Below are 27407 nucleotides of genomic sequence, written 5' to 3' on the forward strand. Positions count from 1 at the left end.
CTTCCTCTCTTAAGAACGTGAGCAGGGACTAAAACATTAAAACCAGAAAACCACCACCTCTGCGTTCAACTTACATAACGCAATGTTATTGATCAAACCCGGTGTGTAATCAAGGCATGAGTCAAGCAACATAAGCATGCAGAATAACCAGAAGATCTCCTGAGCTGTCAACCAAAATACACTTTTAGTAACACGCACATACTCAGGTCAACCAGAGAATCAGTGTGTGCAAACAAAGAAGAGGCTGAGACTAATGGTATCACAGCTCGCTTTTCTTCGGGACGCACATGGCCTAATAGTGACCCAGCCAACTCCTACCCTCGGGTTTAAGGGGCAGACTGGTGACAAGTTAACCCGCAGTGACTCAGCTGTGTGTTTCAACATCCCCTCTCTGCACTGCTCTGAGGACCGGGGTGAATGGAAAAAACAACTGACATGACACAGAGAGAAAGACAAAATGAAGGGGAGGAGAAAAAACAAAAAAGAAGGTAAAATGCTGCAGCCCTCCCCTCTGCCTCATCCCTCTTCATTCAGTGCTGACTGTAGCAGTGCCTCCACCTCTGTTCCCCTCCGCTCCCTCCCTCACCACTTACTGTGTGGAATTGGGTTTACATAACCCACTGCAGTCTGAAAAAAACGCAGCACACCACTACCAACGACTGTTTCTTTTCCAAGGCAGCAAAGATACACAACATTTCCACGAAGAGGGCATTAAACATTTATAGTATGCACTATATATATGTCTTAGCATGTGCACGTGCAGGCGGCACGCTTTTCACAAACACCTGTGGCCTGTATGAGCAAGCACGTAGAGATATATGCACACACACGTCTGTTCTGAGTAAAAGCGATTCTGAAAAAAAAAAAGCTGTTGAGAGCAACATGCCCCCAGCAATGAGCGGTTGACACACAATAGCCTTGATCCTGCTAAGCATCTTCATCGTGAATTTCCAGGAAAGAAGGCTCTAATTCCCCAACACTCACAAAATGCCAAAGTGTTCCTCTAAGCTCTCTCATGCTCAAATCTCTAACGTGTGAACAGCTTTCAAAAGCGTTTCTGATACTTCTCCCTGTACTGACAGAAGTCTGTGGCCATGTCAAAGTAGTGTGTGTGTGTGTGTGTGTGTGTGTGTGGCACAGAGAGGCTGTTGTCAGGAGAGAAAATGCAGCCAGTTTATGTAACTCTTACTTAATCACTTTGAGTTTTACCAGTTTTGTATCCTGGGTGGCTACAACCAGTTCTGTCTGGACAGGGCTGGGGGAGAGGTCAGACCTAATGGTTGTTATCTCTCTCTGGGAACCAAGTTAAATGTTCTGTGTGTCTGCGTATGTGTGCACGAGTGTGTGACACTGTGCGTCATTCAGGCTGGTGAACTTCAAACCGACTGGGACTGTTGTCCTGTCCATTTCCTTGTCACTCATGGTTCATGAGGGATCAAGTTGCAGGACCTCACTCAACCTCATTTGTTCACTAACAACTGGAGCAGCTGACATGTTTTTTTGGATGTCCTCTAGTTTCTATTTTTAAATATTTCATCATCGTATCAAACAATGCTTTGTATTTCACTACTGCATTTTGGAAGGCCACACTGATGCCTGCGTTATGTATTTTTATTGTATTAAAAAGTCCAAAACAACAACGAGTTTATCCTGCTGTGATTTATCCATCTGTACTCTAGGTCTTCTCCATTGCCCAAAAACTATAAAGTCTGGCCACTTATCCCAATTAACCCACATCATTTTGTGTAGAGACTGGACCATGCATTGTTTCATAATCTCATATACACGAATCACTGTTAAAAAAAAGGAAGCCTTGGGTTACATAAAGAAACCACGTCTTTATTTCTCACCTCTGCTGTACACAACATAAACACAGACACATTCACACACACTCCCTCACACACAGATCTTAAGAAAATATACAAAACAAACTATGGCTGTTTATATACCATAAGGGCTGAGCACTGATAATACAGCGGTGTGATAAGGAGAATCAATTAATCGTCCTCCTCTTCTTCCTCCTCTTCGTCGCTGATAACATATTTCTTGGGCTTCTTGGTGGAAACTTCCTCATCATCCTCTGCTTTTCTCTTGCCTGATCCCTCACCCTCCTGTGCAAAAGCACAAACAAACAGACAGTGAGAGAGATGATGCAGTGATGTGTGTGCCCAGTGTGCTGACATTAGTGCAGCCTCTCAGTACTTTCTGTTTGTCGTGTCACAGCTGCATTTCTTTTAAACTGCCAGCGTTTCTTATTTCACAGAAACAGTCAGTGCAGAAATAAATGAGTGTTCTTTAGAAGGACTAGTATTTCCTGCCCTGTTTGCTTCACGTGAAGTTAAAGTGAAATCTTGGCTTGTTAACCTCCACAGTGACCAGCTTCACACTGCCCCCTGTCTATCCTGCAAGATAGTGCACCTACCTCATCGCTGTCAAGCTTTTTGGCCTTCATCAGCCTTTGGGCTTTATCATCATCAGAGCCTTCATCGCTGTCTGATGAATAGATCCTGGCTCGCTCCTCTGTAGCAGGGGCACAAAAAAGAGAGGACGTGCATTAGAAACAGCCGTGTGAGACAGAATTTTTAAAAAGTGACAATGGTACATTTAATGTCTATCTGTCCTCACCTCTCAGGCCTCCTCCCCCCTTGAATTTGTTCTTGATGGCTGCCAGGCTGATGGCCTCCTCGCCCTCCTCCTCGTCATCGTAGCGGTCGGGCTCCAGGTAGCTGCTGCTCAGCCCTCTCTGGTGCTGCTTCTCCCTCATTCTCCTCTGCTGGGATTCCCTGCGGATAGAAGCTCGCAGCCGCTCCTCTTCTTTCTGAACAGCCAGACACCAGTGGGAATTAATTCAAGCGCTGTCCTCAGGTTTGACATTTTGTAGCAGGTCAAATGTTTTGTTGTACTCAGGAAGTGCAAAACCCATGTGATGGATGTGGTTAAGGGAGAATAGTAGAGTTAAATCGCTCCTCTTAAGCTGTAAGATGATTTGTTGAGACCACTTTGGGTTGAAACTGAGGCTTTCAGCCATAATTTAAATATCTGTTTCCGACTTAAGCACTCTGAGTAACGTTCTAGTTTTATTTCAGGTTTTTTGTCTCAGATTTCAGCCCGTTAGTTACACTATTGCCGCACTTTGTTTCTAACGCTAGTCCACCTTGAGTACTTTTATCCAGCTTACTGTTTTCTGTTTAATGCAACATAGCAGCTTTAACAACACAAGCTTCTATTTGGATTAGTAAAGTAGTTAATCTATATTTAATAGAAAGCTCTTGGTGGGATAAGGATATACAAGAGAAAAGGTGATTACAGTTAGATAAAAATTAAATATTTAAACTTGCAAGTAAACAGGATACAGCTGAAAAAATGGTGGAAATGTTTCATATGACCAAAAATGTTACCATCACAACCCTGGGGTATAATATTCACTCCCTGTCCTGTAAATCTTTATAAACTCTGCTTGCTGCATAAATATTTCCTGTATCTGTGTTTGCTACCATTCACTGTTAGGTTTGCCAGCCGATTAGCAACTGCTAGTTAGTTAAAATGTTTTTTAGGTATCCGTCATCTCAATAAGTTGTTCTTTTAGGGTACTCTATTCAATTGTAAATAACATGCTCACTGAAAAAATTTCAATAACAAGAAATTGTGCAGCCATAAGTTGAACTTCAATTCTAGTATAAATCTGACTGGCAAGTGTCAGCAAAGCAGCTTGGATTTGGAATCAGATGTACAACGCCCAGCTACTGGAGCTCTTTCTGATGGCAGAACTTAAACCGTCCACATCAACACATTCAAATTTCATTATAAAACATTTATACTGTGTTTCTCATTTTCACCAGTCACTGTCACATTGCTTCAGATGAGCGCTGAGCACAGTAAAACTAAATGATGCTATCAGTTGCGCTTGCCTGGGTTGACACTAGATACACAATCCACCATCACCCCTCAGACTTGCTGACTCTATTTCCATTTGACTGACCACTGTATAACCTCATTATGCAATCATGTCAGGTTATGTCTTTATGTAACTGGGCATTATGCTTGTAAACAACTGGCCTCGCGCCACCTTTTCTTTGTCCCTGTGGCAACAAAAGCGTTCTCAGAGCTGAGGAAAGACAAACACAACAGCACAGACGTCAGAGCGCGAGGGTGCATTACCTTGATCATTTCATTGCGATGAGACTCAGGATCCCGTCCGGCCATTGGTAGGATTCTGATCTTCTGCGTTTTAGAGCAACGGTCAGCCAGAGACAGAGTCATCTTCCTGTGGGTGGCGCTGTCTGTGGAGTGGGGTCTGGAAATACAAAAGAAACACTGACTGTGATTCCTTTTCGGGTAATGTGCAAGGAAAATTAATGAACCACAAAAACCACATCTGCAACATGGACATATTAAGTAACAATGGTTCATGTTTGACCCCCTGTATGTTTTGTCTCATCCTAACAGATCACGTGATGCATATTTCTGCCAAATGGTCTCATGAGGATATTAAAAACCCAACAAAAGGGTAAACGTAGCACTGGTCTGAAAAAAAGGAGACTACTAGCAAGCAAGTGGCTATACCTATAGCTTAAAACTGACCGCAAATAAGTGCAACAAGTAGATTATTTCTGGCTACACAGATCAATATTTAGCTGCTGCCTCAGCTTTGTCATTTTCTAACAAAAATCACAATCAACCAAATGAGCAGCTTCAGCCCTAATTCTAATCAAAACTCTGCCCTGATTATAACACTCAAGCTGAACAAAAGGTAATGTCCTGTCTGGTAAGTGGAGGGCTGTTGTGCATGAAAGCAGCTTTGGCCAGTGTCCTACTAGTCCCATGTGGTCTGAGAAGACAGAACATCCAGGTGGACTTGGGGGCGCTAAGAGGCTTACATAGTTATTGGAAGAAACCTGGGCAGCTTGCACAAGGTGATCCAGCGACTTACAGCATACAGTACATTTCTGGATGGAGCCTGAATGAAGGGCCCTGTTGTTTGGAATTAGTGGGAGCCTGGGGCTTACTTAGTGCATGGACATGTGTCAGACAGAGGAGGAATATTAGCAGCATTCCTAGATACTATAGTTTTTGCCTCAAGTGAAAGCCGCTGCCCCTGTGGGAGGATATGGTCTTGATCAGCCTGTCACCACCACAACAATGGCGTTACTGTTTTACCTGAATGTGAGTTTGGTTTTGAACACAGCCTGTCCCTGCAGTCCAGTGCCCTGTCGGATAAACAGGTGGTTGTGGTCTCCCTGGAGAGGAGCTTTGTAAACATCAAACACTTCGTTTCCCAGGTGGAGGGACATGCTGTGGCAAGAATTGGGACATTTAAAAGCATGGAAAGTACAGATCGCATCCTGTTGACATTATAACAACCCAAAAATCCAGCCAGCTTGACGTAACACACACCTGCCATCAGACCATTTGACAATGCGTGCATTGCTCTCTCGCATTTCGTTTCCCTCTTCGTCTCTCTTGGCTCGCCACCGAATTGTGTTTTCCACCTGTGGCAGAGAAGAATAAAATCGGAGCAGTCAAAACCGATGATCGCTCACCCTGCAAACATATTCACATTTTCTGATGGTGTGAAGTACATCACATACTTTTAGTTTAAGCCTGGTCCGTCCCTCTTCATCCAGCATTTCTTCATCCTCGAATTCATCCTCATAGTACTGAGGATCAAAAGGTCTATAAAGGCAGAGTTAAAGTTTAAGTTAAACAGAAATTTCAATATCCTCACAACCTATACCTATAGAAACTTAAATATAAATTTTAAAATGACTTAGGAGCTCATCAAGTACTGTATGTGTGTATACTGTATCTATTACTGTGCTCAGGCTCTGACCTGGGCTCTACAGACAGGAAGTTGGGCAGCTTGACGAAATAAAGGTCAGATCCAAGGTCTGTGCTGACTTTTGGGATCTCTACTTCAATACGAGTTTCGGGCGCAGGCTCCTCGTCTGCCTGCTCTCCCTCCATCCCATCCTCTGTGTCCTGGACACACACAAAGGGAACATTTCACTATATGATTCAACGACCCATGATAATAGGGATCAGCTCAGAGAGGCTTAGCGAGAAGCTCTGAGAAAAAGAGATTTGGAAACGTTTACAAAAAAGACTCTGCACAATTAGAGAAGCTTGTTGATCAGAGTAGGAAGAGACTCAGACACATACCAGGGGCTGTCCCGGAGTGAGAGGCTTCTCTGCATCGCTGTCTGAAGAAATGTCATCAGCCTCTCCGAACAGGTCATCTGCTGCAGCCTTATTTGCTGTGGAGCAGTAATGATTTGAAATATGGACACTGTTGAAACAACACAGCTAGGTGTGCCATAAAAAAAAAGCTATTGCTCACACAGTGCCTTACCTTTCTTTGTTCCAATATCACTGTCTGAATCGGAATCAGAGGCAGCAGGTTTTGGTTTGGTTTTCTGTCTGATGAAGTCATCTTCGCTATCACTGCCCTTCGCAGACTCTGAAAATCAAAAACAGTTACAGGAACACTATAAGTTCAAGTGCATCACAGAGTAAAAGAAAAAGGATTAATATCTATGTGTATGGGAAAATTTAATCTCTTCTTAATCTCTGAAGCGTTTTTTTGGCATTTGTGCCTTTATTTGATACTGTAGTGAAGAGGCAGGAATCCTGGGAGAAGAGAGGGAGGTAGGGCATGAAGCAAAGGTATGTGCTGTAACCATTTAGCTACTGAGCCACTCTGTGGATCTCTTCTTTCTGAGATTGGCCTCAGAGGTCAGGATACATTTTTCACGTAAACCTCTGAACCTCTTCCACAAAGTGTAATGTGTATCAATATTAACACAGAGGGCTGTGTCAGGCTGGCTTGTGATCTAGTATATGCACAATATTTGCCTTCTTTTGCTAACACAAGACCCTGGGAGTACCTGACTTCCTGTTCCTTGGCCCTTCATCATCAGAGTTCTCTCTTTCTTCATCAGAGTAATGACGTTTCTCCTCATCATCCTCTGACTGGTCGCTCTTAACTCCTCTTTCCCACTTCTCATCATCTGACTGGTTCTCTCTGCCAGAAGCTTCTCCATCAGAGTGAGGGGTGCCTGGCCCAGACTGTGGAGTCCCAGGATCACTGTGAAGACTGGTTTAAAAGACATTGACACATATATCAATAAATTAAAATCTACTACTACTCTCACAATATCATTAAGGGTAAGTAAAGATGAACTTATAGCAAGTGGAGAGAGGATTCAAGCTTAATTTTTCCCTAATCTAAATTACTACACCTTCTGTCTGAACGGACACTGCCCCTCTCAGAGCGGGGACTCCCTGCTCCAGACATCCCACTGCCAGCCGGGCTTCCTGGATCTGACCGGTGGCCACCATCGTCGTCGTCTTCATCCTCATCTCGATGGCCGCGCTCGGAGCCACTGTGCTGCTCTGCATCAGAGTGATCCATCTCCCCCTGGTCTGAGTTTATGCTGGCATCCGACTGGTTGCCCGAGCGTTCAGACTGGTTGTCGCTGCCGCTGCGTTGGCTGCGTTGATCGTCCTCACTGTCATCTCCAAATAATTCCTGTTAGGCAGGAGGAAAGGTGAGACAGTTTAGATCATCACTGCTGCACATGGACCCCTGCCTCTCCCTGCAGCAATGATACACGTCACCATCACAGAAGAGTACAAAAAGTCTGCCAGTTTCTCCACGTTAACTTTCTAAGCTGCAATTTATTATTTTATTACATTTTCTCTAATTATTGTGCAACAAGTGCTGCAACCTGACCTACATGTTAACTGACTCTGCACTGCAACAGCCTAAATCAACACTTTTAATGCTGGGTATCATCAGTCAAACTTACTTTATTCATGCTGGGTTTCCCCCCTTCCTGGCCTTCATCTTCATCATCGTCGTCGTCTCTTTCTCGCTCACTGTCGCTGCCGCTGCCGGACGCGTTGCTGGCGGATCGGGGTCTCTCTTGTTCTGAGTCTGAGCCGGAGCCGGAGCCAGACTCTGAAACACATTAGGACAGACATATAAGAATATTTAAGACAATTGTATAATTGTCCTTCATTTCTACTCATAACGGAGTGAAATATAACGATTTATAAGATAAAACATTTATAGTCATATTACACTGTATGTACTTTAAGTATTTGTTCGCAGTAATGTGCAAACTACATCCTCAATAACATCTAAATGTATCATTAAAGTAACACATCTGACTGATTGCATCCTGTGGCCATAGTTTATTAGCTATGTGAGACTGGCTGTTTACAAAAAACTAGTGTTATAGTGCAATAGTTAGTGAGAAGGTTTTCCTTCAGGGCTACGTAAAGTCAACACATCCGGTTTTATAAAATAAAAAGGAAGCTAAATGAGAGGTAACACAAACACGATGTACATATAACATCCTGAAGTTATCCTTTAGCGATTTAACCCAGGTGGTATTTCAGGTTTCACTTTTCTCGATCGTTGCTCCGACAAAGCTCATTTCTGCCTCGCAGCAGGAAAAACACAACACTCGTAAACAATAAACCTTCATACAGCTGAAACACCTCAGTACCTCGCTGATCATTGTCGCTTTCTCCATCACTCCCGAACAATTCATCCATGTCCGCCATTTCTCCCAAACTGAGGTGAGATGTGACCCACAGGAAGAAGATGATCACCGGGCTTTGATGAAGGGTTTCACTTCCGGGGTCAAGATCAGCTGTAGTGAGGAGAACCGGCCACCAGGTGTTGGTATATGCTGTGGGAAAACTGTTTGGGCCGAAAGTAAATGGTAGTAAATGTCCCTTTTTTCTCTTTCTGCGTTTTTAGCTTAAAATCTCCTCCAGATGATATCATCTTCAGAGCAACCTCCATGTTATGAACAATCAGATGACATCATGCAAACCTACAACTTGTCCAAATGATGTCATCTGGCTGAGTGAAAGAGTTTAAAGAGTTTTTCAGTTCCTCTTCTCTGCAGATGCTTTACAGATATTTTAAGGCAGAGGATGGTTTAATAAAGTTCATATGCAGTTCATGTTCTCCTCAAAACTAGACCTGCTGGAAGCATATTAAAAATCAGCAACGTATAGACAAATAGTTAAAAAAAAATCACATTAAATAAATATATTTGTCCTATTTCAACATTTTTACAGAACGTAACTTAGCACCAAACAACTAATGTGAAAGAAATAAAAAAAAAGTAATGGCATCCAGAACATCTTACATCCCGTGTGTGAAATAATCGACAGTATCTTGGCAAGAATAATCATAAATACAAACCAACCAGGACAAGCATCTAACTAGTACAGGAGTACAACTGAACAACTGAGTCTAATTTACCTAATAGGTAGTAGATTAAACTACATTTTTATCTACTAACTACTAGTAGATTGAATTGTGAAAGTTAATAATGTCCCTATGACCTCATGTTCCTTGAATCCTCTCTCCCCAGCAACAACAACATCTATATGGCTGAGTGAATGACATCTCTCAGACGAGATCCATTTAAAAATCCTATAGCCTGGGAACCATAATGCTTCTTAGAGACTGGAGGTACTGAATATTAAGTTAAGATGCTGACCGAAGGCTGTCAGCAGATAATTACTGACAACACAGAAGATGTTACCAGCGAAGTGCTTTGCCACCTTCCAGTAAATCTTTTCTTTGCTTTTAGCCATTTTGTCTACCATTTACCATATGCTACGAATAAATGCAAGAACAAAAATATTTTCAAATGTTTCCAAAACAAAATTGTCTTTCTCTTGGTATATTGCAGCCACTTTAGGAAATTGCTATAATTTATCTGATTTCAGCATTATACTACTGATGCCTGTTTCATCAGCCACATTTTGTCCTAGAGTTTTCTGTGTTACATGTAAGGCATCTTGTTACATGGCATATATTGTGTGAGCTGATAGGGTACATTGATATTCTAGCTCTACTATTGTGTAACACAGTGTGGCAAAACCGGAGATGTCCTTGAGCTTTACAGTCAGAAAGATTTTTAGTGAGGACAAGGTGTGTGGTGTGTGTAGTATTATATCTAAAAGGGGATCAGGTAGATCCAGAGACTAGACCACAAGATTACTGTTTTCATCAGTGGTATGATTTCTATGAGATTAATTGCTGCACTCGAAACAAACAGTTGCACAGGAATTAATTGTTTTATACAACTGGATAAGAAGTATTCATAGTTTATTTTATTTTATGAGAATTGTAATCATCTCTCATCTAATTGGTTCGTCTACATGAGGGGGCGGGTTTATTAACGCCATTGGTTTACGGTGAGCAGACTCTCTTTTTATTGGTCCAAGCAGACTTCACTCAGAGAATGCGACGTTTCTCTCTTCCTGTGTTACCGCCCTTGGCTGAGAGAGAAATCCACTAGTGAAGGTATCGCATTCATTGGGAGGACCTTGTGTCTGGAGAGTCCCTATCCAAGTCCTATTAGCCCCAGGTAAGACATTAAATACCTCAGATGTTTGGATGTAGCATAGGAATTCAGTCGTAGATGGTAATCGTAGAGTTTTTGTGACATACTTTCACTTATATATATATGCGCTCTGTCGCTGGCTGCTCCAGCTAAACTGCTAGCAACTTCTGTGAACTGCACAGGCTAGCGCATTAGCCGCTAGCTAACTGTTACATTTCGTCGAGTTGCTTCTCCCAATGTGCGTTTACTGTAACCGACAAACGTATACAAGTTACCAAAGTGTATGTTTCACAAACCTTTTACGTTTACCGTTTTAGCTAACGTGTTGTGCCTTTGGCTATGCGATGAACATCACGATAATCTTTACTGTCAGCGCGATAACGTCAATCATAAACATGTAAGTAACGGGTTAGCTAACGCAATTCCGTAGCCCGCTAGCGTTATGTGTTTACAGGAGATGTACGAGTAATGCAATCAAGACACCTTATGTGAACGAACTACTTAATTAAGATTAGTGGTGATGTATGATATGGTAGTGTATTACAGTAGTAAGGCTCCTCTAGTAGCGTTAATTCTTGTACTTAAACACGCGTTGCAGATTCTAAGTTCAGTGAATGACTAATTTGATCTTAGCTGCCCATCCCTGTCAGCCCCAGCATCAATACCCTGTGTCTTAGTGTTTTACGAGTACATCAGTTTCTGTATGTTTAAGGGACATGCTCGTGGTGGGATGACTCACATCAGGATATGGCCTTTGCAGCAGTACTACTTTTTAGCTATGTGCACTGTCATTGTACCTGTCTGTGTTTGTAACTGCACTTCAGGAGCTAGTGTGAGGTCTGTGTTCACAATGGTGGTTTGACCTGCAAGGATCACACATGAATGAAGGGTGTGGTCCAAGTATTGACGAAGGCATCTAGTTGGGGAAGTGTGGTATAAAGTATAAAAGCAGATGGTGTTACTAAAGCTGTGAAGCAGGCATTGTAACCAAGTGCAATGTCATCTGTTAACATGACTTTTTAGAATAACACTGCTTACTTAACCAGCTCCTGCAGCAGAGTGTTACAGATAAACAGGCTTCTCAGATAGTGTTTGTTTACCCTGCATACCTTTCCCTGTTTTGTGAAACCTGGCTGGGAGTGCCTGGTTTCGCCCTCGGTTTAATGGAGCCACAGTTGTAAATAGTGACTGTCAGTTCTTTTTTGACAAAGGTGTGAAAGTGGCAGCCTTTTTTTGCAACCTGCGTTGTATACACACTAGCTTGCTACAAGGCCTTGCTAAGCTGAAGGCAAGGTACTCATAGAAATCTGTTCTTATTATATAAAAATAGACAGTATGTCTGGAGTGTGCGAGTAAAACACGGGAGTATACAAATCATGTGTTTGAGAGACACCCCACTTCCTGCTTGGCCCCTGCTTTATCTGTTCAAGACCCAGAGGGGCATAAATATTCGACTGAAAGAACAACATACATGTTGATAGTTTCTTTCACTGACATCATTTTATGGACAGTTAAATTATTAAACTTCTACATTGACTGTGGATTTAATGCTTTTATGTACCATAGTGAATACATTTTTTTGACACCTTGAAGAGGGTAGAGAATAAAACAGGAGAGTAGATGGGAGGAGGAGGTACAGACTCTTGTCCCATGGGCAACAGAGCTAGGTCATTCTAACTATAGTCTTTTTGTGTGCTGCTGTGTTGGTGTCCTATAATAATGTAATAACCAGCCAGTGGTTCCCGTTCATTGAGTTGTAAATTATATATTATTCCTCCAGCTTCTGCCCCTAAGAACTAAACTAGCAGAGGTCTAGATATTGGTTGCAGGTATTATACTTAAGGAAAATAAACTTAGTATGTGTTTTTAGCTGCGTACACTGCGCAAATTGGAGATGTCTGGGCTGTCAGTTGATATTGTATTGCATATTTAATCAGACAAATAAGCCTGAAACCTTTAGCTTACAACCACTTGTAAGCTTTATTCATTAATTTTATATATTAATGACATAAATGGAAACTGTCTTTCACTCCACTGTTTTCTGTGGCTTCATTTCCTGGTCAGTAGTCTGTTCGTGAAAGGAGGATTGAACAGTTTTCAAAATCAATAGCACGGCTTAAAAGAACGTAAAACTGAAATTAGTTTGATTGCTAGAGAACAAGAGAGGCGTGAACACCTGTCCTCACAGACTTTATGTGAAACTTGAAGAGGAAGTGAGAGATTAAAAGTTGGCGAATAGGATGCGGGTTGACTAACAAATGCAAATCAAAATATGAGCAGGAAATGACTGATAACTTGATAAACTTGATAATCAACTTTATAGGAAAAGTCATGATCCTTAGTTTGTGTTTGATAGAATGCAGTGAATAAGGCCGGATTTGAGACCTTAGTGAGCATACTGAACAAGTGGTATAGCTTGTCCTAAACACACCTACTTCAGCCAACCAGGTTAGAGTGTACAGAGCTGGATTTCGATAATGAAAGTACGATGATGAGAATGAACACAATCTCGAGAGCGTAAAATGGCAAAATTACTGTTATGACCACATACACTAGATGAGTTATGTTTCTATTTAGACTTAATTTATCTTTGTAAATGTGGTCTAACATCTACTAGTCTTGCTCAAGTCTTACATCTACTAGTCTTGCTCAAATCAGCCAAGTTCTATGACTTTTCTTTTGGAGGAAAAATAAGCACATTTAACTTTTCAGTGGAACCTTAGATGTGATATGTTTATGTACCCAACAGTAGTGGTTGAGTATACAGGTCACTCAAGAAAATCTCAAGGTGACTGTAGTTCAGGCAGGTTTGCAGTATTATTGGCTTTGAGCCATCTGTTGTTGTCTTGAAGGATTAGCAGAGAGGAGAAGGAGAAAGGAATCAATCAGAGTGGACGAATAGCCTCTCAGTGTCTCCACTTTGGCCTTAGTCCACCCATTGCCACCATTTTCCCTGTGCCTACTCCATCACTCCTCTGTCTGCCAACTCAAAATTACTGAACCTGACGGTAAATTGTGGCTGCTGGTTTTATTGTGTGCAATTAGGAATGTGAATTGCTAAGTGTTTTTGATTAAAATAAGATTATATGGTTAGTAGTATTGTTTTGAGCTGATCTTGTCATAAGCATTATGTGTGTGTAGCTCATTGTGTGTGACTCAGCTTATTCCAGGTTACAGTCTCCAGATTCGGACCAGAAATGTTATTGCATCATATCCTTCTGCACATTTGATTTTCTTTACACTGCTTTTTTCCAGAATTAAGTTAAGTTGATCTTAAATCATACTGGATATAATGCAGTTTTGTATATGCTCATATCAGCTAGGAAATAATGACTTTGATCAAATCTGCACTTGAATCTTTGTGGCTGAAACTGTCAAATATGTTTCTAGATTGTGGCAGTATATACTTATAATTACTGCAAAGTATCTGCACGATTTTGTTTCTTTGGACATCTGTGGTACTGTACAGCCTATTTACATGCTAGCTAAACAGCTGTCAAGTAGAACATTAGGGTGAGATTATTATTGTAGGTGATTACATTAATACGTTTTGATCAAGGCCATCAGTGTTGACATTTTAGCACAGCTTGAACTGCTGACACTCAGGCTTTGAATGTCCCTGCTATGACTATCAAAATGATTTCAGAGTGACTGTCGGTAGTTGCAGAGGACTAATGGACAGGGTAAGGAAAACAATTAGCCTGATTTGTGGAGACAAGGAGCTGAACAGTATGAGACACACACACACACACACTATCTGACTCGTCAGGGAATTCCTCTGAACTGGACAAATCACTCAGTCAGCTCCAGGGAAATGGCACTAATTGTTTAAAGAATCTTTGACTAAACCACATACTTGAAACACTTCTCCGCTGTATTTTTCAGCTGTCACAGAGTTTAGATGTGGTGTATAACTAGGGCATTAACAAGTAGCAATTGCAGCTAAGTTTCCCCAACTCACTTAATGGCAAGCTACTAGTGCAATTAAGTTCCTATACCTGTTTTGTTTAGATACAAACATAGAAGATTCCTCCCACTTGCGAGGAAGAGTTAATTATGTGTGCGTGACTACACCCATTAAGACCATATGTGGAGCCCTGCAGGGATTCTGAAAAATCATGAGGTCATTTTGCATTTGGACTGTGGCGTGGGAGAGGGAACTGGAGGCTGAAGCCTCCTCATTTTGTTTGACAGGATGCACACTCACTCCCTAAGTCATTCACTTATGTGAGCTTTATTTAATCTTAAATGTGGTGTTTATGCATTTAGGATTCTAGGATACTTTAGTTTACTCAAGCATTTCCTGCCACTGTTACCATTTTCTTTATGCAAAGCATCTTCTGTTTTATCTTTTAAGCTGATAATGTTTTCTAAACTTGCACAGAATTGGCTTTCATGCAAAGCTGTTGGTGAGGCTCATGGGAGTGGTCAGATGATTGCGCCAAGCCTGAGAAAGTTCTTTCTTTGTTCCAGCTGTGTGTGTGTTGCATCATTGCAAGTCGTCATTATCCAGGCCAGCTGTGATCAACTGTTGTTTCACAGTGATGTTTACAAGATGCAACTACAGTGGGTGTGTTTAGTTAGCCAAATTAAAATGAATTTTATTTGCATGTGTTTGTATTGTTTGTCTTCAGGTAGGCTCTCATTGGTCTGGAGGAGTGATCCTAAGAAGAAGCAGTGTGGCTGTGTTCTGTTGTTCAGTATTGCTTAGCAAGCTATAGCCAGCACCATGGCATTGTCATACAAGAAGGACCTGGACAAGTACAAGGATCTCGATGAAGATGAAATCCTCAACAAACTGTCAGCGGAGGAGCTCAAGCAGCTGGAGTCAGCCCTTGAGGAGATGGACCCTGAGGTTGGTGAGGGCTGGAGGAGCTCCACGGCGAGTTCCTGTGGCAAAGCAACTTACTGTAGAATGGCCAATTTAAAAATAAAAATATATTAGACATTCCTCAGTTTTCACAAAAAGTATACCTAGTTTTGCATTGAAGTTCATCCCCTCTTATCTGGGATTCAGTAAGTCTAGTGAAATGTTGAGAAATGAGAGTTGGTTGTGACAGATTAAGTTACAGTGAAATATACCACAGCATCACAGCTGAACTTCCTGGAATGCGCTGAACTTCAAATCTGAGGGTGAATTTTCCCTTTGTAGGCTCCAACACTCCTCCCAGTCCCCTGCTTCTTTGATTGGGGAAACACATTTAATAGTGGAGACTGAGCTGCAGCAGCTTTGTCACCAGGCTGCAAAGTGTATAATAAAAACCCTTTCCTGGTACCTGGATGTTTTATTTAAATTGTCTCACTCAGTTAAATTCTAAACTGAGTGAGACAGAACACTCTAGATGACTTCTGCACAAGGCTTACAAGAAATAATCAGCGGTAGTAAGAAAATATGAATTTCTGGATCTGGGGTTATTGCATAGACAAAGTAGAATTTGGTGTTTTCACAATGACGCAGTGTGAAAAAAAAAAAAAAAATTATATGTCCTTGTTCACCTTCTCCATGTTTTCACTTGCCTACAGCAATTGGTCGATGATTAAATGCTGTGAGGTTTTGGTTGGCATGCATCAAGTTTAACTGGTTCTTCTTAGATGAAGAATGAGGATATATTTACAGTTTATAAAATAATGAAGCATTCAACAGGTCAGTGATATCAAGTCAGTAAGTGCATTGATCTCATTTTCTCAGAATGCCCTTCTCCCAGCTGGTTTACGCCAGAAGGACCAGACGGCCAAGAAAGCCACAGGAACATTCGACAGGGAGCGACTCCTCAAATACCTGGAGAAGGAAGCCATGGAGTACAAGGATAGAGATGATATAGTTCCCTTCACTGGGGAGAAAAAAGGTGTGTGTTTGTCTACAACTATTCACAACAAAGCAACATTAATATGTATTGTTTTAAAAATTTGCTTTTACTGAAAATTAAGACAGTTTAAGTAAAAAAAAAATAGTTGTAAATCTCAGTCCTTGGGTGAATGTTAACAGATTTACATGTAAAGCTTTTAGTTTTTTGCAATAACTGCTGGTGCCTATCAATTGTGCGACATGTTGACTTGAATGTCTTAGTTACAGTACAGAGCCACTCAGAAGATGCTACATATAGTTTTACAAGTGAAATAAAAACACAAAACCAAGTACAGTCATTGAAATCATCACGAAAAAGCTCAGCAAAATTCCACTATTGACTTGGTGTGGTGTGGCACTTTCACGTCTGAGTATTGTATTTCTCAAAGGAAAGAGCAACAAGTGTGTGTGTGTGCGTTGTAGCAGCACACACACAGCAGTAATTACTGTTCTGCTGTCTTTGCAGGTATTATTAATGCGTTAATAATGTCTGCTCTCATGCAACATAGAGCCATGTGGGGGAGGCGTGTTTGTACCAGGGGATAGGAGGTAGGAAGTGTCAAAGGCAGAGACAAGGTTAGGATTAAATGCATATCTATTGGATCTATTTATTGATGTTGGTTGTAGTAGATTTGTTTGATGAGATCGTGTTGCAGAGATTAGTAAACCTCTGCTTGATGTGAATAATGCTGAGGCTGAGGGTGTGTTTTGTCAGAGGAACCTATGCAAATCTAAAGCCTTATTTGAATGGGAGTGATTTCCCAATGTAGATGATTTTGGTTCACATGAAATGTCTACAAATGAATAACCTGGTGGCTCACTGGTGGAAGATGCATATTGTGACATCGGACATTGTCCCATCTTTTGACCACTCAATGTATTCCTAATGCGATACAATTCTTTAGCTTACCTCCTATTTGAAGTACCGTTGATCATATACTCGCAGTTATATAATTAGTTTTTTAGCAGGCAGCTGTGCCTGCAGTATCTGTATCACCCAGCAGTCTGTGATAGCTTGCTGAAAGGGGACTTTAATCATCATAATATAAATAATAATCATCATCAGAGGATTCTTGAATTTTTGCAGTGCAGATTTTTGTGGCAGGAGTTTTTTCTCAAAAAGTGAAATAAACGGCCTTCAAATTCAATTAATGTTAAAACTTAATAACCCAGTCCTCTTTGGAAAAAACTGTTTTAACAGAACAAGGCTTACTTGTGGTTATTTTAATCACTTTTACGACAAGAGGAAAAGGAGATATTTTATGTGACAGCATAATTGGGGAAAAAAACGGAGTTGTGCAGAAACATTCCTGGGTAGAAATTTGTGCCCAGAAGAATTCCTTTTGTTGGGATCTCCAGAGATCTAAACGACACTCTCTCGCCGCAGAGGAAATATAACTGACATCTTTCCCCTGACCCAGTCCTGGCCTGGTAGGAATTATATTGTGTGTGTGTGTGTGTGTGTGTGTGTGTGTGTGTGTGTGTGCCCTATTACAGCATGGAAAACTCGAATCACTGTGGTGGTTCTGTGGAATGTGGCCGATTCTCTTCCCCTTGTTATGCTCACCCCCTGCTGATAAATAATGCGCTCATGGGCTTGTGTGTGTTTCAATAACGCACATAATTTCAGAGGAAAACAGCCTGCTTAAATGTCATGGCAACCACTACAGCCTTGTAGCCACTTAAATGTTTTATTGAGTCAGCAGTTCTTCCTACTTTTCTATAATCCATCCTATTTATTGTTCATTGCTTAGGGTTGTGTATGATCTCCTTCAGTGTTATTAATATTAGTTGAGGTTAAAAAGTGCATGGCTGACGTCATGTGTTGGAACAATGAACACTTACTTGTGTTGTTACTCAAATGGGAACATTCAGGAGCATTCCATTTCTGTGTGATACACATCATGGGTGTTGAGGTTACAGTGGAGGGCGTGGCTGTTACTCAAGTGAAAACACAACTCCAGTGGTCAGTGTTTCTTACATGTGTAGCATTTGCCACAAAGAGGTTGAATGTAGCAGGAACTAATTAATCAAGATGTGATAACAGTTCAGTTTAAAGGAGCACTTTTCCTGTTCTGTTGAGATGGTGAACAAATTTATGAGTTAGCCAAATGTGTTTTAATGAGTAAGCAAAAGCCAACACTTTGGTGTAACAATCCGTCACTGTCTTCTAGGCCAGTGTTCTGGTTCAACTGATTTATCTTATTTTCTGTAGGTGGATGCAAACAGTTTTCCTGTGCAATGAGGGATTATTACGTCACTTTAGGTGATCTGGCTTACCTGTTTGTGTACAGTCCAGTTTTTCTGGATGCTCATATTTCTTGCCTTATCTTTGACTTTAGCAAAGCCAGTGTGTTCACTGAGCTTTTAATTGATAAGCTTTTGCTGTTACTGTTGTTTCCTTTATGAGAACCTACAGTGCAAGCATTTCACAACACAACACAAGTAAAAATGAGTGTGTGAGACACAGAGGTCAGAAAAATTACCATAGACATGACTTACAAAACTCGACAACAAGTTGGAAAAAGAACTGCAGTTATTCTCAGTGTTATACTGTTCTGTACTCCTCCTGGGGTCATACATTTATAATCAGTCCCAGCATTGTCTTAACCTGTTTCCTCATAGTAGCAGACACTACTTTATTGATGTGCCTATTCTCTCTAAAACATTTTTTACTGCGTTGTACCCCAGTGTGTTCATGATCTGCACCAGTCATATCATACAGTTTCTTGGCCCTGTCTTGTTTACGCTTCTGGGAGGCTAAGTGTTGCTCCAGAGGGGCTGGCACAAGAAGCTGCATGATGATTGTATTTACTTTGGGATACAGGAAGTGCAGAAGCCCCCACTAGGGACCAGTTTGAGCAATCTGACTGACTTGACTGACTAGTAGGAGCGATGAAGGGAGGGCCTGCTCTTGGTGTGTTTTTGTTTAAGAAGAGAGGCAGCGAATTGCACCCACTGCATGGCCTCCCTGTCCAGTACTCAAGTGCTTGTTGCCCCAGCAGTGTAATTTACATTAGGCTCAAGTCATTGTTCCATGACTTCCTTTGCTATTTCCGTTTCTTTGCTCAGATAGGTTGCCATGGTAATGCCATAACTGTTAGACAGTCATGTGTAGACTGAGCTCAGCCAGTCTGAACCACTGGTGGTTCAAGAGCAGGAGGCCCACGGTTGTTCAATAACATTACCTTCATTATAAACCGGTCTAAGCAAGAAATTTACTTATCTATCTACCAACATTCAGTTTTTAACACTGATACATATTGAATTGATAACAAGAAACCGACTGTGGCACAATTCTGGACTAACTTAATATGTGATCTTGCAGCTGATGTATATTAATAAGTATCTTTAACCAGAATCTTACACACTTGTCATTCATGCAGTCTTGTGAGTGTGGAACAAGGCAAAAGGGTAGAAATGACTGTAGCAGAATAACGAATCACATTAACCAAGAGTTTTATTAAATAGGAAGTTGTGTAACATCTCATAAAACCTTCACCTAGACTGCGTATTCTTGCTTTTTACGAGGGTTGAAATTCAAAGTTTAGAATTTAAATAAGATTTTCCTAACAGTCCTCCCCTTCTTTCTTCATAGGTAAAGTATTTGTTCCCAAGCAGAAACCAATAGAAACACGCCAGGAGGAAGTCACAACCCTCGATCCAGAATTAGAGGAAGCCCTGTCCAGCGCCACAGATACAGAACTGTGCGATCTAGCAGGTAAGAAACTCTGTATGTGGGTTTCTTTAAAAGGGAAACTGTGCATACAGTGTTGTAATTGTGAGAATCATTCAGTCTGCCTGAGTTCAGTCTCTGCTGGGACAGTAACACAAGCTCCTTTCACTTACTGTCTTTCCCATGGCTCCGTCCTTTACTGTGTGTGCTGATGAATAAAAGAGCTCACTGAGCAAAATAACTCCACTTGTGTAGACTTGCTGTGACCTCTCGATTTCGTTCCTATTCACTAACTGGTGCATTTTTGAACCCTGGAAACACATGTATACATCCTAGTGGTTGACTGATTGATTAGGACAGTATTTGATATTTTAAATTCACTGGTATCAACTGATATCTGTGTTGATACAGGCCGATTAAAAAAAAAAAAAAATGTCTGCAGAGGGATCCACGGCCTACACTGAGAGCCTTTCATGCACATAGGTTACTCACAGTTACTGCGAATGAATGTATGTATTTTACTAGCACTTGAAAAGAGAGAGTGAGTGAGATTAGTACAATACAGTCACAGTGTTAGTGCTGCTGCCTCCCCTATCTGTGTCTGTGTGATCGACAGCACTCAGGAGCAGGAGAACCGGTCAAGTAGTTCATCAAAACACCTGTTAATTGCGCACAAACTCTCAGAATAACAAACATCTATGATTCTCGGAAGTCACGCACATTTTAAGTACTGACTCTCTAACACCCAGAAATTAAATAAAATCTGCCAGATAACAAGATGTAGCCCCTCTTTATGTCACAAATGGGCCTACTGGTGAGGTGTTGAGGGGCAGTACAGAGTGTAGGTCATCTGTGTTCATGAAACTTTTCTTTTAAATAATTAAAATATTATTGTAATTTACTAAATGCTTGTTTAGATTCAGAATATATGTTTCTCATTTCTAATTATTAAATAGTTTAATTTATCTACTATATATTTGCATTATAAATCAGCCATCAGCCTCCTCTTCTCTAAAGATTGGCATCGGCCATTGAAATGCCCATATCAGTCGGCCACTAATGCCTACTGGTTCCTCACTACATCTACTGAGTCTATGGTTTGCTTTTGTTCGCAGCGATCCTTGGTGTCCACACTCTTGTGACCAGTAGTCAGACATATGATGGGACTGGAACTAAAGAGGGTTACAACAGTAAGTACACTCATAGAACTCATCTCAGTACTAATCAACGTCAAGGTGAATATCTTGACCTCTGCCTGTTTGTTTTGTAGATGTGATCAAAGGAGAGAAGATGAACCCAGTGTTTGATGAGCCTCCTAATCCCACTAATGTAGAAGAAACTCTGCAAAGGATAAAAAACAATGATAGCTCCTTAACAGAGGTCAACCTCAACAACATTAAGGTACAAAAACTAACTTTTAGAGTGGGTTTCTGCTTTTCATACCCGAACCAATGGGAGTGTGTTATTGTTGGTTTTCAGAATATTCCAATTCCGACGCTGAAGGACTTCGCCAAAGCCATGGAGAAGAACACCCACATCAAGAAGTTTAGCTTTGCTGCAACACGGAGTAATGACCCAATAGCTGTGGTAAGCTGTAGTGGAGTTTAGGCTTTAATTGGATTTGTTTACACCTGACTACTCCATATTTACATACATACTTTATTTCCACTTCCTTCTCCAGGCATTCAGCGAGATGCTGCGGGTGAACAAGACGTTGCGAAGTTTGAATCTGGAGTCCAACTTTATCACAGGGGCTGGGGTGCAGGCCTTGGTTGAGGCATTGCGAGACAATGACACACTCACAGAGGTCAAGATAGACAACCAGGTACCAGATGCTTATGTACATGTCCACTAGAACATGCAGAGTCAAAGTAGAACCGTGGCATCAAACTTGAGTCCTTCTTGTTGTAAGGCTGTGAGGTGACAGTAGTAGCCACACACTAAACCACTATGCCGGCTCTGTGTCTGGAGAATTGGTATTCACACATCATAACACGGTTTCATCTACAATCATAAAACTTGCCACCTCTCTTGTAAACTTGTTGTTTTAGCGCTCTAAATGTGATCTCGATTGCCTGAAGTCGTCTACAGCGTTCAGTCGTCTCTGTTCTGCTGTTATTCCAGACATGTCTGAGCTGGTTGCCACCCATCCACTTAGTCAGGAGCTCGTCTGTTTTGTCAAGCCACGCCATTTAGGCCACAAATGCCTATGGCACCTGGGAAATGGTGTTCTTTAAAGGCTGTGATAAGCCTAATGAATGTTTAAACAACCATTTTAGATTGTTATTCAAAAAACTATTATACTTACGTTAACATCTGAGGCAACATATACAGCATACTGTTGAAAAAGGCTGTGTTCCAAGGCTGGAGGCTAATACAGTTTTAAGTCTCTCCAAAGAATGAGTGTCTCAAACATCAGTCAGCATCACTCCAAGTGATTATGGGAAACGTAACAACAGGGACTGAGGGAGTCTTATAAACACAGTGGTTTCACACAGCCTGAAGTAGTAGAAAATGTTTGTGCTACGTAGCATGTAGCTGAAGAAAATGCCAACCAACACAAACCACTGCCTGACACGCATAAAAGACATCATGAGTGTTTCCAGTAGTGGAAAAAAGTTAAACCGTATTTTTACAGTCTTGAGTTTTACGGCCCTTTTTTTGTTTTAAATCAAAGTGAAGTTCTGACTCACAGATCTCAACGTCTGTGTATTTGTATATTTCAGAGGCAGCAGCTAGGTACTACTGTAGAGATGGAAATAGCTAAAATGTTGGAGGAGAACACCAGCATAGTGAAGTTTGGCTACCACTTCACCCAGCAAGGACCTCGCTCCAGAGCAGCCGCAGCCATCACGAAGAACAACGACCTGGGTATGATACACACAACTATATCAATTAGTTTTAACTTTGAAAAGCTGGGTGGGCTGTAGCTGTAGCTCATCGCTGTACATTCCACCTGGTACCTCTTCAGAGTCTTTTAGTACAAATTGTAATTGCACACCTAGTGGAAACATCTCATCAGTCTATCTGGCTTTACAGTTAGAGCCTTCCATAGGACTCCAGTCCACAGTGATGACCTCTGCTTTCTTATAGCCCCCGCCCCTGTTGTCAGAGCTGCCGTCCAGAGGTCTGATGCATGAGTGTGGCTCCCACTGTGTCATTGCATCAGTGATAACAGATATTTCTTTCACAGTGTTTGAATGTAGCATTCACTGCTTTAACAGTATGGAGATTTACACAGTGTGATCTTATGGCTTGAGAGTGATGACATCTCACTTCTTGTTTTCTGTACACGCTGATACACGCTGATAAGTGTAAACTTTGACCGCATAGCTCATGATGACTCACTTAGTGTTTTCATACTAAACTAACCAGCCTGTGGAGGTTGAGAGTTGAACACCTTGTTAGTAGTTGTTTGTTCTCCTGTGTTTTATCAGTTGATTTGTAAGAAATGAATGTTTTTGTTTGTTTTTTTTTTAACTTTCTTCTCACTCTACTATTCTCTCTAGTCCGCAAGAAGCGAGTGGAAGGAGACCTGTAAGGATGGAGTCAAGCTTTTCTCCCAGCCAATCCTCTTGTTTCATCTCACCATGTGGAATAATTTCAGCCAATGCCCTGGTCTCATCTCACTGTGTGGAAACTTTAGTCTTGTGCCAAACTGTGGGGCAAGGCATACTCAACCAGAACATACATCTGAGAAGAAGGGAAATAACTGGAATTGCCCTGTCCAATATACATGTTCATACTTTTGTTTATTATGTTGTTATTGAAGGTGTAAATCTGATTCACTTTTGTCATTTCATTCCAGTTGCTCCTGTTTTTTTTTTGTTTGTTTTTTTTTAGCATTTATACTATCTGTGCAGAGTTTTTATTTGTTTTTTTTCTTTTATACTGTCATATTCGTGTTAAATATACATGAACTTTACCAAGTAACAGAAACAAAAATAACTTAAATAACTAACACTGAGAAAACCCTCTCTCCTCTACCATGCTATCATGTTTGCTATTGTGGCCTAAGCTTCCAGTGGAATTTCTGTATTGAACCTTCAGCAATTGTCGTTACAGTGTGAGGATAGCTCAGAAGTTGGTGTGTGTATCTGCCTAGACTTTAACCTCAGAAATCGATGTATTGCAAAGTCAGACCCATCTGTTAGAATTCAGCTTATTGGCAGTTCATACACAGACAGAATGATCATGGCTTAACCATGACTAATACTACCCTGCAAAACATGTCTGACCTTACAGCTGTGTGTTAACTTGTATTAATCAGCACCACGGAGCAGTAACGAATCTCGGTTCTCGTGGCGCTGAGCAGCGCTGGGTTGTACATCTCGTGAGCTGCTTTGGAGGTGTTGTTTATTGCAGCTGCCTTGTAAAGCCAGCATGAATGCCATGCTGGTGTATGTAAGGGTTGGTGTATGCAAGAAGTGTCTTCGTTGGTGCTGGTCTTATACTGTAGTCAGACTAATAAAAGATGCTTGATTTGACAGTCTGATAACATTCCTCTAGTTGATGATGATCACCCCCTCATGTATGTAAAGTACATACTGTACAGATCAGTTCTATTGCTTTACTGTTATATTCTAACTAAAGATCTCGTTTTGATCCAGTTAAAAATCTGAGGCTAATTATCCTGATCTTTGAACCTTGTAACAATAAATTCAAGCTGAGTGTTGATATTGTGGGATTGTACTGTAAAAGGAACAGTATATTAACCCCAGTCTGGACTGAAGCAACTTCAGGTGATCCTACAAATAACGTTGGAAATATTGGCTCAACATGCTGGGCTTCTTGGATGCTTAACCATGCCAAAGACTAACATTAAAAATCAGACATAATGTTTATTGGTTCAGGTTTTGGCTTTGTCAGCTACAGCACGTTCTGACAATACAGATCTGGGAAAGGAGGCTAGAACTCCAGCGATCTGGACATCATAACTGTGTTTCCACATGATTTTCTTTGATTTCTTCGGGCCATTTATAGCAACACGCTCAGCAAATAGTTCAGCGAGATGTGAGGTGAGTTGGCGGACAGTTTGTGTAGAGCTTCTCGGGTTGCCGCTACTTGAGAAGTTCTTCTGTGAGCTATGTCTTGGATAGAAAGTTTGTACAGATTTAAAGATTTTACGTTTCTTAGTCCTTCACACAAACACTTTGGCTTGCCTCTCAGCAGTACTGTGTCATTCATTACATAACAGATGAGGACATGCTTTGTGTGCCTAAAACTGAACTTCTATAGGTGCACTAACCTGCTTGAGATGGGAATAACAGGACTAATTCAAGAGTTACTTGAAACTTGTATATACTGTTTATGTGTAATAGGAACAATATGCTGGCATGAAGTCATCATATGTGAACATCATGTTTCTGTCAACCAAAAATGTCTCTTAACAGCCTCACATTCCTAGAAAAGAGTTGTATGGCTGAGCTCTGTACTGTGGGTTTTATATTTGTGTACTTCCTCCACGATCTTATCTGTAAGTATTTCTTCTTTAAACATTCTGTTTTCACATTACTGTGCTTTGCTGGTGGACAGTCGGTTTAAGTGGAAGCGGCTTCTTCACTTGGGCTTGTTAATAATATTCTGCATAATACTGTATGTACAGTGCATTCATTGTAAAATGCCATCTCAAATTCAAAGTGCACACACACACATACACCTACGCACCCTCTTATGTGTGCACCACATATCTGCACAACTCACTGCTGAGATTCTTTTGTACCTTAAATCAAAATCCAGGTTTAGGCTCGGTATAAGAAATATGTTCTATTATAAAACCACAAGACTGGTAAAACGCACTGCTGAATATAAGACTTCAACAATAAATGTTTTTACATACGCTGTCTATTATGTTTTGTATTTCCTTTTTTTATACTCAAAATGTTGTAATGGGGCAACAATTGTTGACTCAGTTTCTTCTTATATTTCCAAAAGTAAAGAAAACATTTTAAAAAAAAGAAAAACCCTTTGGCCTCATTTAAAAGGGTTTTATCAAGCAACGGGGCGTTCCTAGTTCTTGACAAAGAAGTGAGCTCCATTCACTGATGGTCACCAAATCTCATGAAGGTGTTTTTTTCTGTCATACTCATAATTTAGCTTGATATTTGTGGCCTTTAAAGTCTTAGCAGGTTTCAAGTTACGTTATAATTACGATTTTTTTTTGACAGCCTCTCCAGTAGTAAAACAAATACATCTGGACACAGATAACTCACTCTGCACCGAAGTGGCCATCCTTACAGCTATACTGCTAGTGACAGGTAAAAAGAGTCTGCCTGGCTCTGGGCGTTCCTGTCTGAAAAGCAGATTTAAAGTTGGTTGTCGGCTAATCTAAAAGGTCAAACGGTATTTTAAAAGCTGATTGGTCTTCTGGCTTGGGAGCTATGCTAGGTGGTGAACATATGCACCCTTTAATCAGATCCAGTTATTGAGGCCGCTTGCACATGCCGGAGAGATTATGTAATGCATATTACTCCATCGCTCTCTGGGTTTCCTGAGTGCTGCGGTGAGCTGCTGTCAGAGAAAACTCTGCATGGCTGGCAGTGAGCTGGGGCGGGTGTGGGGTAGGGTGGGGGAATTAATGACTGTTTCCACTCTATGAGAATAGAGAGAACAAGAACAGCAGGTTTATGTCACGTCTGTGAATCATCACAGAGGGCATCAATTCAAAGAAAAGATCCAAACCCAGAATGTGACTAAAGTATAGAGTTGTGCGCTTATGTAAGCACGGCACAACTGTTCCCTCAGACCATTACTATTAATAAGCACTGCTCCTCCGCACGTGGGAAAAATAGACTATAACCAACAGCTTTAAGTACATGTCTTCATTTGAGATTGATGCTCAGAGAGCTCTTCATGTCATGTTTAGTTTTAAATACAACAGGGGCTCTGTCAGTCCACGAAGATAAGATACTCATGGATTATCTACCTAGCTTGCATGCTGACTACATCACTCCAGATCACAATTACAAAATTACAATGCACAATAGTAAAACAACCTCAGCCGCCTGAAACGGAATATGAACTGGATGATATTCAGAGTTTGGCACAGTATCTGATGAGCTGTGATGTTAATGCAGCTGTGGGTCAGAAGGTTGGATTAGGCGTGGCCCAGCCAGTGATGTTGACAAAGATGAAACATCATTGAACTGGATTGACTCCAGCACCAGAGTTGACTTGCCTCCACAGGAACTGAACTGACGTAAAGACAGAGCAGCTGTTGTGCAGATACAAACTTGCCTTCTTAGAGATTTTACTAACTTTATGTGGCACATTTGGCTGAGAAACCTCTAAATGCAGGTGTTGTCATGCTTCCTCTCTCTGCTCCTCTACATCTGCTACCTTTCACACCTGGCTTTTTGTATGATTTCTCATCACAGTGAGGGTCTCTGAGCAGTCTCGGTATCATTACCTCATGCGCTTGGTAAACAATCATTCATGGATAATAAGGGAGAGCAGATAATGGAAAAGACACTCATGTTGGCCACAGACAGCTCCGGTGTGAGTCATTGAA

At 41.1% G+C, this 27407-nt stretch overlaps 2 protein-coding genes across 2 annotated transcripts; one reads left to right on the plus strand and one right to left on the minus strand.

The window, feature by feature from the left end:
* Positions 1-1818: 1818 nt before the first annotated feature.
* On the minus strand, positions 1819-8605 carry leo1 (LEO1 homolog, Paf1/RNA polymerase II complex component). The gene is made up of 14 exons (XM_026379091.1): positions 8514-8605; positions 7809-7960; positions 7239-7528; positions 6885-7093; positions 6350-6457; positions 6160-6254; positions 5831-5979; positions 5589-5673; positions 5395-5489; positions 5158-5292; positions 4159-4294; positions 2626-2818; positions 2423-2520; positions 1819-2111 (listed from the first exon to the last, which is right to left on the minus strand). Exons 1-14 carry the CDS (start codon positions 8569-8571, stop codon positions 1998-2000), a joined length of 1917 nt encoding a protein of 638 aa, XP_026234876.1. The 5' UTR covers positions 8572-8605; the 3' UTR covers positions 1819-1997.
* Positions 8606-10296: 1691 nt separating this feature from the next.
* On the plus strand, positions 10297-25747 carry tmod2 (tropomodulin 2). The gene is made up of 10 exons (XM_026378291.1): positions 10297-10400; positions 15011-15231; positions 16066-16222; positions 19820-19942; positions 21013-21087; positions 21168-21298; positions 21377-21484; positions 21579-21722; positions 22624-22768; positions 23407-25747. Exons 2-10 carry the CDS (start codon positions 15106-15108, stop codon positions 23436-23438), a joined length of 1041 nt encoding a protein of 346 aa, XP_026234076.1. The 5' UTR covers positions 10297-10400; positions 15011-15105; the 3' UTR covers positions 23439-25747.
* The last annotated feature ends 1660 nt before the right edge of the window (positions 25748-27407 follow it).

Source organism: Anabas testudineus, chromosome 3 (assembly GCF_900324465.2).
Source record: "Anabas testudineus chromosome 3, fAnaTes1.2, whole genome shotgun sequence".
In the NCBI taxonomy this organism is placed as follows: domain Eukaryota; kingdom Metazoa; phylum Chordata; class Actinopteri; order Anabantiformes; family Anabantidae; genus Anabas; species Anabas testudineus.

Coding starts and splice junctions, on each gene's coding strand:
- leo1 (XM_026379091.1), bottom strand. CDS start 8,571: ATGGCGGACATGGATGAATTGTTCGGGAGTGATGGAGAAAGCGACAAT. Junction 5,293..5,394: donor GTCAAATGGTCTGATGGCAG/GTGTGTGTTACG, acceptor TTCTTGCCACAG/CATGTCCCTCCACCTGGGAA. Junction 2,521..2,625: donor GGGGGGAGGAGGCCTGAGAG/GTGAGGACAGAT, acceptor CCCCTGCTACAG/AGGAGCGAGCCAGGATCTAT.
- tmod2 (XM_026378291.1), top strand. CDS start 15,106: ATGGCATTGTCATACAAGAAGGACCTGGACAAGTACAAGGATCTCGAT. Junction 19,943..21,012: donor AGAACTGTGCGATCTAGCAG/GTAAGAAACTCT, acceptor TTTTGTTCGCAG/CGATCCTTGGTGTCCACACT. Junction 21,299..21,376: donor TCAACCTCAACAACATTAAG/GTACAAAAACTA, acceptor GTTGGTTTTCAG/AATATTCCAATTCCGACGCT.